This window comes from Crassostrea angulata, chromosome 6, assembly GCF_025612915.1.
Source record: "Crassostrea angulata isolate pt1a10 chromosome 6, ASM2561291v2, whole genome shotgun sequence".
In the NCBI taxonomy this organism is placed as follows: Eukaryota; Metazoa; Mollusca; class Bivalvia; order Ostreida; family Ostreidae; genus Magallana; species Magallana angulata.
In genome coordinates this window covers 43,185,244-43,196,394 of record NC_069116.1, presented here as the reverse complement: position 1 = coordinate 43,196,394, position 11,151 = coordinate 43,185,244, and the positions used below count along the sequence as shown (strand labels likewise).

The 11,151-nt window shown below is 31.9% G+C and overlaps 1 protein-coding gene across 1 annotated transcript; it reads left to right on the top strand.

Moving 5' to 3' along the window:
* LOC128187530 (antistasin-like) lies at window positions 1-6,954 on the top strand. Its single transcript, XM_052857951.1, has 5 exons — window positions 1-103; window positions 3,533-3,631; window positions 6,142-6,228; window positions 6,388-6,480; window positions 6,809-6,954. Exons 2-5 carry the CDS (start codon window positions 3,544-3,546, stop codon window positions 6,952-6,954), a joined length of 414 nt encoding a protein of 137 aa, XP_052713911.1. The 5' UTR covers window positions 1-103; window positions 3,533-3,543.
* The last annotated feature ends 4,197 nt before the right edge of the window (window positions 6,955-11,151 follow it).

Here is an 11,151-nt window from a genome sequence, read left to right as displayed (position 1 = left end):
GTCCATTAAGTGCCCAGAAAGATGTGCAAGGATTACCAACAAACACGGATGCCCATTTTGTTACTGCAAGCCTACTGCATAAAGTTTGTTTAGCACCAGATATGTAAGTATAACACTGTAAAGACCCTCATTAAATCATAATTAATTACAAACATTTTTGATTAAAGAATTACTTTCAACACTGAACAGTATATAGGCCCATTATAAAAAATAAAGTTCTTAACGCCTGATTTGATTAAACCTTTTCAGCAATTGATAAATGATTTACATGTAATCAAAATAAGATCAAATAATTGATTCTAAGTAAATTAGGATAGACTATTAATATCTTAATACATGTATCAGTTATTGCATGTTGTGTTTAAATATCGTTTACAAAAGAATTTGTTTTACTTTTTTCTGTTCTCACTTACATAACAAACCAATTTTATTTTTTCTTTAGATTTAATCCATGGATGGTGTGACTCCTATCATTTGCCAACCTGCTTCTCCGACTTCAATATTGAATTGTGTTTTTAAAATAAAAACACAAGGACCGTATCAAATAGCTGTATAGCTATGTGGTCGAAACGCACGCATCTTGTACAGCAAAATTACACGTTTACTATTTGTTAATTATATTTTGTTATATTTTCTGTTTACTATCATTTGTGTTAAATAAAAGAAAAAAAAACCTTTGTTTTACCTCCTGTTTCAATTTGAATTGTAGTTTTAAAATTAAGATTTACATTGGAAAAACCATTTTTAATATGTAACACAGTTGTTTGAAAAGAATATACATTGTACATACTATTTTATAAATTTATACAATAGATTGCCTCCGACGATATAAAGAACAATGAACTATATTGAACAATTACAGATATTCAAATAGAAATATCAGTGAATGGAGATATTATAGACTGCAGAAAGAATAAACAATTCAAATAGGGAATTCAATTTGAACAAGAGAAAAGCTTTCAATGTGACAGCAAACCGGGGTTTCTCTTGTGTGAACGGCATCCATAATCTATTTGTTAACCCTGAATTGATGAACACTACCTATTAAGAGAAATTAGGTACCGGTACTCTATATGCAATAATTTTGTAAAAATAAAAAATGACGAAGTTCAACCGTTGGTACTTTTTTTTTTTAATAAATGAATAGAAATCAAAATCTTAGGAGTTTGCACATCTCTGATATAATATCTCTGATATATATATATATATATATATATATATATATATATATATATATATATATATATATATATACACAACTTCCTACCTTGAAAACTGTAGGAGAAGTTCTCCGTACATTAGGGTACCCTATTTGCAATATTTTACAAAAATTGACGAAGTTTAACAGCTATTTTTTTTATTTATTAATTTTTAGAAATCAAAATCATAGTAATATGCACACCTCTGGTATATGTACAATTGATCTGCAAAAGAACAACTTCCTATCTTGAAAACTGTATGAGAAGATATCTGCACAATAAGGGTACTCTTTTGGTAGTTACCCGCCCGCAATTTTCATAATTTCAATAACCGGATTTTTCCTTTGTAAAACCCAGTTAAAAATACTAGTACACAATGAAATTGTTAACTAAAAACAAATGAACATTTTATTATTAATAAATAAAAGAAAAGGACTATATATGATATTGGGCTAAAATGGCCCCCTAAAATGAACATCATCATTTTACTGTAATTCTTTGTTTTCTTTGTACAGATATATATGTGATGTTTTTACATAATGTTCATTTTGATTCAACTGCCCACATTTTAGAAATATGACATCGTAAAGACAACCTTTTCCCGCAATTTTTGCATTTTAAGCATAAAAAAGCTTGTTTTCAAGCAGTATTTCTTTCAGAAAACAATAGACGAATGCTTGAACAAACAAAATATTTTAATCAGAGATGTATCTAACCAAAGCTAATAAGTGACAAAAAAAAATTTCTTGTTCAAGCATGCACTCTTTGTTTTCCATTCATAAAAAGATAAGAAAAATGTCAATGTTTGATTGATTTTGATTGAATTATGGAAATAGCGACACTTCTGACGTCACATAATGCCAGTGAGTACAAATAAATCAAATAAATAGGTGAAAAATATATTTTACATAAACTCATCTAAAATATAACATTTTATTGTACCCGAAACACTTTAAAAATGGCCAATTATGGAGGCAAAATTTAACTCATATCATATATAGTTCGTTCCACAGTTTTGTAAAACAGTATTAAATATCTTAAATATTAGAGTTGCATATCAACAAAATTAAAAATAAGATTTTTTTCTTCGCATTACGATACCAGTAATTTATAAACGTTTACATGTATGTTAAATGGTAACTTCATAATATAAGGTGGTAATTTCAAACAGTTAGACAAACAAGATGATTTACTTCTAAATTATAAACTGTTCTACTCTCTCTAGGTTGATCAACTAAGATAAACAACATTGCCGAAACCCACAGTGTTAAGCCAGGACCCCCTCCACCCCAACCCTTGGGCTAGCTGACTCTCCCTTTCATTCGAATCTCTTTTCAGTTATGTACACAATATGTACCGTTTCAAATATATGAAACTTGACTGAAAATAAACGATTTATGTAAAACTATACCCAAGCTGCATTTAAAAGGACTTTTTTCTCCTGTTTTGACCACATTAAGTCACAGTTAAAAATACATTTTTTTCGTACTTGGTTGAGTGTTTCCCTATAAAAATCAAGCGTCATTTGTCATGTGTTTGTTTATACAGTTAAGAAGTGTCCTGCTTCCCCGCGTCCTTCAAAAAGACCCAAATGCTGTTTAAGTGCATGACTACGCCACTGCAAGTAGTATTTAAGAGAAAGGATTGGTGTGCAGGATTGAATGTATAGTTAACAATTGTTTTATATGAAAATTTTGTTCCATGTAAGGACCCTCATCCACCTACACCCCTAGCAAAAACCCAGAGCATATGCAGGCATTAGAAGACATCGAAAATGCACTGTCCTTGCTATATTCCTAGTCTTTTTATGTTATTTTAATCAAACATTCTTTTATTCTTCATGTATTGATTGAATACATAATAATGTTCTCCACCAAAACTTGAATCACACGTTTCAATTAACAATACTGCAACTTTTTTTTAAGTCTTTGAACCATATAAGATTTGCCACATGTTAAACATGCAAACGAAATTCTGATACTGCATGTTCTTTATATATGTTGTTCTGAGTGTAATACAGTATGAGTTTGAACGATGATAATTTTGCCATAAAGTTTCGTTTAAGTGCAATTGAATACAAGCTACATAATTGTTCTCCACCATCGTTGTACTGAATATTGTATTGAATTGACCAAAGCAAGCTTTACATTTTGGAAAATACATTTTTATAACCTTGAAAGAAGCAAAATGTCTTTTAATTGATATGACGTGTTCCTTTTAGGTAAAATGTGTTCTTGACAATTCAACTTCAAAAGGTTGCATAACTACGCAGCACTTTGTTAAACGTATAAATGTAGGTTAACGATAAACTCTTTTCACTCGACACTAACCAGGTGTGTGAACGATGGGAAGACTAATGCATAGTATCTGCATCTTCGCAGTGTTTGGACTGCTGTACATTACAAGCTCCAAAGCTGGTGTGCCCAGAAAGCGTAAGTTAAATGCACAATAATTGGATGAAATATAAATCAACTTTATTACTCTTTTCAATATACGAGGGTCAATCAAAAAATACGAAGACAATGTGGCTGTTTATCATATATTTTTCATGAAAGTCATACTTAACAGATTAATCTGTGCACCAACACTTATGTTATTGATATGCCAAGTTTTAGTCCATTTGATGAGACGGTATTTTTGTTACCCCTTTTTAAAAACAACATGTTTTGTCACCACGGCGCACGGTAACGTTCAAAACATGACGTCAAGATTAAACACGCACAGTTTATAGATATACCCCATCTTTATATCATGCTTAGTCTCTTGTGTCTTTCTCCTTATAATTTAAAAAATGACACTTAACCACTAAACATCTTATTCGCACACATTTGTACGAGAATCATAAGTTAGTTCTTCAAAGTTTTCATTTTCTAACCTTGTATCTCTTAGTTTACAGTAAGGATAACCCTGAACGTCGGTTGACGTTACTTCTTTTTGACCAAATATTTACAGATATTCTACTCTCTTTCAGACTGTTTTATATTCAAAATACAATGACCACCACCCCCACAAAATTTATTACGGTTAAATACAAACTTGCAAATAATTGTTGACTTATTTTTTGCACCATTGAGCATTTTCACAGCTTGTATCGGCTTTTTCCTGAGTTAAATCCATTTTATTTGAACTTCTACTTGCGCCGTGACGTCTGGCGACGTCGATGTTTTTAGTCAATTCTAAAGAGGACTATCTGACTTTAGTTACTAATATCTGTTCGACAAAACAATTTATTCCGTCACTATTTGGTACATAGAATACCATGAACTATACTAAATTTGAAGTTTCAATATTATTTGGTTTTAAGCCCAATTTATCGAGATACAGTACCCGCAACGTTATTTTTTACAATCCTATCCTATCGTATCGTGTATCAATCCTATCGTATCGTGCGTGTATACTGTTCTATCGTGCGTTAATTCTATCCTATCGTGCGTGTATACTGTTCTATCGTGCGTTAATCCTATCCTATCGTGCGTTAATCCTATCAGGTTTGTCGTTTAATTTCAACAATTCTTCCGTTTATCCTATCGTGTTAATCGTTTCGTGCCTTTTCATAAGTATTACTAAGTTGCAACTCGTTCGGTGCGCCGTATACGAATATTTATCGAACAAGAATTGTAAAACCCTATCCAACATTCCGTCAGGATACTAATTTTTATATTTTTAGATCAAAATTAACCAATATTATATGTAAATCATATCTGTTGATATTGAAAATGAAAAACGAAGTTCCTAGGAAAAAGGTAACATATTTACCTGTATATCGAATATATTAAATCGTACGCAGAGTGTATACCTGCGTAAACATTAACTTTTATGCAATATAATTTTGTTACATCATGTTTTACAGAAACAAAACTATTTATGATATAATTTATATTTAATTAAAACCCGAGTTGTATTTTGAACCCGTTATTATTTTCCGTGTGATATTTGATTTCAGGCTGAAATGTTCTCGACAATCAGCTAGGGTGTGTGGTAATGAAAACAATGTTAACAAATTGTACGCAGAATGTGTATCTGCGTAAATATTTATTTAACTTGTCTGTAATAATTCGTTTTTAATGCATCATTTTCTTTTACAGAAAGAAATGTACTTATGAAAGATTTTTTATTTTCTTTATACAAGAGTTGGATTTATATAATAAAACCCGCTATTTTCCGAGGGATTTAATCTCGGGCTGAAATATGCGCGGCGATCGGCTAGGGTGTTCGGTAATGAAAACAATTTTAACAATACGGAAAATTTATTGATCATTAAAGCTCATAATTTTAGTTGAAAAACAATTAACTGGTCATTTTTATACATTCTATAAATGATGCAGCGATGATTAAAAACTCGGCAATTGTTACTAAAAAGAAATTCCACGTAAATCTTTATTCGTACGTGTTCTCTCTCAAATTCTGCCATTATCAGTTTGTTCGTAAATATCGTTTAAAGCGATCATACGTTTATCATGAACATCGTTTATCCTTTCCTATCGTGTATCAATCCTATCATATCGTGCGTGTATACTGTTCTATCGTGCGTTAATCCTATCCTTTCATGCGTGTATACTGTTCTATCGTGCGTTAATGCTATCCTATCGTGCGTGAATCCTATCCTATCGTTTATCTTGTAAAATATAACGTTGCGGGTACTGTATTACTTTCAACATAATATGGTTTATTGTTGACATAGCACACATTTTGCCCGTGCGCCGTGACCTCATTTTTGCAGAATTAAATTCTAAATAATTCTTAGAAATAAAGAAATTTATTAACTTTTTTTCTTGCAAATTGTTGAAAACTATTGCTAAATTATGTCTACCAAATTTAGTAATGATATGACGTTAAGTAACATTGATATGACAAAAGTCTTCGTATTTTTTGATTGACCCTCGTAATTGTTATTTTTCCATTATTCCTTTTTTTAAAATAATACCTCCCTGTTTCTTTGTAGCCTGCCAAGAGGTGTGCAAAACAAAATGTGAACACGGCTATGTTTATGACAAAGATGGCTGTAAAACTTGCAAATGTAAACCAAAAGGTCAGGGCATCCGAATTAAATTTTCTAGCTTTTTCTGTAATTTTTACGATTCACTGGATCATTTATGATTATTATATATGTATATTCAATGTAAGTATATTCATGTATATTCAAGTTGGTTTTGGGGAAAGTGGACTAGTAAAAAATTCATTTTTGCAGTACAAATATGTCCTCCTGTGTGTGCAATCTACTGCAAGTATGGAAACGTTCTGGATAAACATGGATGCAAAACTTGTAAATGCAACCCAAAGCGTGAGTTTTCGTGACAGAAACTAATTATAATATTCTCATCGAATATATTATTTGTGTTATTTATTCATAACGAAATGTATGTAAAAAAACTTTGATGTATTTTTTAAACCGATTCTTGTAATTACAGTTGACGTTAGTAGCAAAATACATGTTTATCCAACTATGAAGATATTGTCTTTAAACACACTAGGCCGTGATCATTACATTTAAATATTAATGACAAAGTTTATAAAGGTACAACAAATACTATGACTTTTTTGTTATTGGTACTTTGTTGTTTATAAATAACTTTATCTTTATTTTGTTAAAAAGAGAACTTTATTTGCAGCTAAATGTGGACCTGTCTGCGACCTATTTTGTCCAAACGGATATCAATTAGACAAATACCTTTGCCCAATATGTCGTTGCAAACCTCCAAGTAAGTATTTCATGCGTTTATTACTTATTCAAGAAGCGGATGATGGTATGCTTTGATATACAACTACCTAGTAAGCATTTATACGTTGAGAACTTAAAGCAACATATTTTGTTCATTTCATTTATCACAGTATACGGTGGACATTGTCACACATAGCATGTTTAAAACACCGGAGTTTTCTTTGTTATTTTCTTTATAGCAAAGCCAATGTGCCCGAAAGTCAAATGTCATCACGGATCTGTCCATGGAAAAGATAAAAACGGATGTACTGTCTGCAAATTCAAGCTAGAACACTGAAAAAGACACATGTAAGTGAATAATTTAGATCATTTAACACCTGAGTTTTTTGACATTATAATGATCAGAAGAATCATGTCAGCTTAATACATTTTGCATATGCATACCATAACATAATGTTCCGTCTCAAAATAACTCCAGAGTTTTATTGCTAACACTGTATACACAGCAAATGCAGCATGGACGTAAAAAATAACTATGTTTCAGTTTCCTCAAGAACTAAGGACCGGACAACGATTTCGGGAATTAATCATCGTTATTAAGGTCTTCCGTTTCCAACGGAAGACCTTATAGTTTTCGTACTGTTTCTTATTAAGGTCTTCCGTTTCCAACGGAAGACCTTCTTGTTATTCTTCGGTTTCTTTTTCCCTATTATTAAGGTCTTCCGTTTCCAACGGAAGACCTTCTTGTTATTCTTCGGTTTCTTTTTCCCTATTATTATTATTATTTTTTTTCTTCCTTTTTTTGTGCACGCGATTTCTCAGAAACTGCTCGCCCGATTTCAATCAAATTTTAGGATGTAATAGATAGTGGTCTGAACTTGATTGGAAATTTTTTGTATTGATGACGTCATATTCGTTTTTGAGATATTGAGATTTTTCTAATTTTTATATGGGTATTTTGTCTTCTGTTGTTCTCCTAAACTATAAGAGATATTAAGCTCAAATTTTTTACGGTAGGTAAAGGAAAGATTGAAGTTTTGCATGATTGTTGTTTTGTATGTTTAGCACTACTGGCGCCAAAGCTCGCTATGGCTCGAAAATTGACATTAAAAAAGCGTCATGATTTTTTGTGCTTTTCTCTCTTTATCTCTTTTCTGGAAAATATTTTGTTAAAACATGTAATGTAAAAAAAGTTTATTTTTACAAGACATTTCTGCTGATATCAGAAAAAAGGGGCTGGCCCCTTAAATAAGGGACCTAGAGGGCTCTAAAGTCTTTTACCCATAACTCTTTACCGAGTGATATTTTGTAATAAATTATATAAGCAAATATGTTTATCTTACAGATATAAAGCCAAGCAGTATAACGATTTTCTCATATGTTACGTAATTAGGGATTTTTAGGGGTCAGAAGTCCAAAACTTTGACCACCTATATCTCAAAACGGAAAAATATTTTGAAATGCAGTATAAAAGAGAAGAAGCTCAAAATGATGAACTTAACACCATGCAACCTAAAAAATTTGGTTCAGTGGCCCCAATAAGGAGATAAGGGACCGGCCCCTAAAACATTCTTTCTCAGATATCTCAAGAATGGTAACGAATTTCTGAACACTTGTTGAACAAAATGTCTTTATAATCAAATGACCTTTCATTTGATACCATGAAAAAGGGGCTGGCCCCTAATATTAGGGACCTAGAGGGCTCTTAAGTCTGTTTATTATAGTTCTTTACTGAGGGATATTTTGTAATAAATTATAGAAGCAAATATGTTTATCTTACAGTTATGAAGCGAAGCAGTATAACGATTTTCTCATATGTTACGTAATTAAGGGTTTTAAGGGGTCAAAAGTAAAAAAATTTGATCACCCATATCTCAGAAAGGAAAACTTTTTTGAAATGCAGTATAAAAGAAAAGATGCTCAAAATGATGACCTTAACAACATGCAGCCTAAAAAATTTGGTTCAGCGGCCCCAATAAGGAGATACGGGACCGGCCCCTAAAATATTCTTTCTGAGATATCTCAAGAATGGTAACGGATTCCTGTTGAACAAAATATCTTTATAATCAAATGACCCTTCATTTGATACCATGAAAAAGGGGCTGGTCCCTAATATTAGGGACCTAGAGGGCTCTAAAGTCTTTTTCCTATAGTTCTTAACCGAGTGGTATTTCGTAATAGATTATAGAAGCAAATATGTTTATGTAGTAGTTATGTAGCTTAACATTATAATGATTTTCTCATGTGTTACGTAATTAAGGGTTTTTAGGGGTCAAAAGTCAAAAAATTTGATCACCTATATCTCAAAAAGAAAAAATATTTTGAAATGCAGTATAGAAGAAAAGATGCTCAAAATAATGTGCCTAATAACATGAAACCTTACAACTTTTGTTCAGCGGCCCCAATAAGGAGATAAGGTCCGGCCCCTAAAATATTCTTTCTGAGATATATCAAGAACGGTGACGAATTTCTAAACACTTGTTGAACAAAACTCTTACACCTGAAACAAAATAGTATCATGCACTTAAAATGAAGATCCTCTTTTCTTGTTTTAAATCATGTATAGCTGTTAAATAGCAAAATCAAGATCGAGCATAAATCTCAATTTCTAAAATCATACGGAAGACCTCCTCGTTGCTCGCAACGAGATCGTGTCTAGTTAAGGTCTTCCGTTTTCCAACGGAAGACCTTATTGTTTTCGTTCGGTTTCTTTTTCCCTATTATTATTATTTTTTTTCTTACAAAATTTGTGCAGGCGATTTCTCGAAAATGGCTCAGCCAATTTTCGTGAAACTTTCAGATCTAATAGATATTAATCCGAACTTAATATACATTTTTTTATTTTGATGACGTCATTTCCGTTTTTCAGAAAATGACGTTTTAACGATTTTCAGAGGGTCGGCTTGTCCAGGGATCTCCTCCTAAACGGTAAAAGATATTGAGTTCAAACTTTCAGGGATTGTAGACAAGAGATTGTAGATGTGCTATTTGGCGTTCATATTTGTCATGCTCAAAAGGCGTTTAAGCTCGCCAGGTCCCAAAAATTGAGACTAAAAAAACGTCGTAATTTTTAATGGTTTTCTTAGTTTGTCTCTTTTCTGAAAAATATTTTGCTAACACTTGTAATGCAAAAAAGATTTATATTTACAAGACCTTTCATTTGATATCAAGAAAAAGGAGCTGGCCCCTCAAATTAAGGGACCAAAGGCCTCTAAAGTCTTTCATCTGTAGCCCTTTACTGAGAGATATTTTGTGAACAGTTATAGAAGCAAATATGTTTATCTTACAGTTATGTATCCAATAAATGTAATGATTTTATCATGTGTTACGTAATTAGGGGTTTTTAAGGGCCAAAAGTCCAGAATTTTGATCACCCATATCTCAGAAAGGAAAAATATTTTGAAATAAAGTATAGAAGTAAAGATGCTCAAAATGATGTACTAAATAATATGCAATTTTCAAAATTTCGTTAAATGGCCCCTATAAGGAGTTATGGGATCGGCCCCTAAAATGTTCTTTCCTATATATCTCAAGAACGGTAACAAATTTCTAAACACTTGTTGAACGAAATGTGTTGAGATTTAAATGACCTTTTATTTGATATCAAGAAATAGGGGCTGGCCCCTCAAATTAAGGGACCAAAGGGCTCTAAAGTCTTTTATCTGTAGCCCTTAACTGAGGGATATTTTGTGAACAGTTATAGAAGCAAATATGTTTATCTTACAGTTATTTATCCAAGCAATGTAATGATTTTATCGCGTGTTACGTAATTAGGGGTTTTTAGGGGCCAAAAGTCCAGAATTTTGATCACCCATATCTCAGAAAGGAAAAATATTTTGAAATAAAGTATAGAAGTAAAGATGCTCAAAATGATGTACTAAATAATATGCAATTTTCAAAATTTTGTTAAATGGCCCCTATAAAAAGTTACGGGATCGGCCCCTTAAACGTTCTTTCCTATATATCTCAAGAACGGTTACAAATCTCTTAACACTTGTTAAACAAAATGTGTTGAAATTTAAATGACCTTTTATTTGATATCAAGAAAAAGGGGCTGGCCCTCAAATTAAGGGACCAAAGGGCTCTAAAGTCTTTCATCTGTAGCTCTTTACTGAGGGATATTTTGTGAAAGGCTATAGAAGCAAATATGTTTATCCTACAATTATGTATCCAAGCAATGTAATGTCATGTGTTATGTAATGAGGGTTTTTTAGGGGTCAAGAGTCCAAAACTATGACCACCTATATCTCAAAAAGAAAAAAAATATTTTGAAATGCAGTATAGAAGAAAAGA

What these genes read in the sequence shown, in the direction of transcription:
- LOC128187530 (XM_052857951.1), top strand. Translation starts at nt 3,544, where the DNA reads ATGGGAAGACTAATGCATAGTATCTGCATCTTCGCAGTGTTTGGACTG. An exon ending in AGCTGGTGTGCCCAGAAAGC is followed by an intron (nt 3,632 to 6,141) that starts GTAAGTTAAATG and finishes GTTTCTTTGTAG; the next exon opens with CCTGCCAAGAGGTGTGCAAA. An exon ending in TTGTAAATGCAACCCAAAGC is followed by an intron (nt 6,481 to 6,808) that starts GTGAGTTTTCGT and finishes CTTTATTTGCAG; the next exon opens with CTAAATGTGGACCTGTCTGC.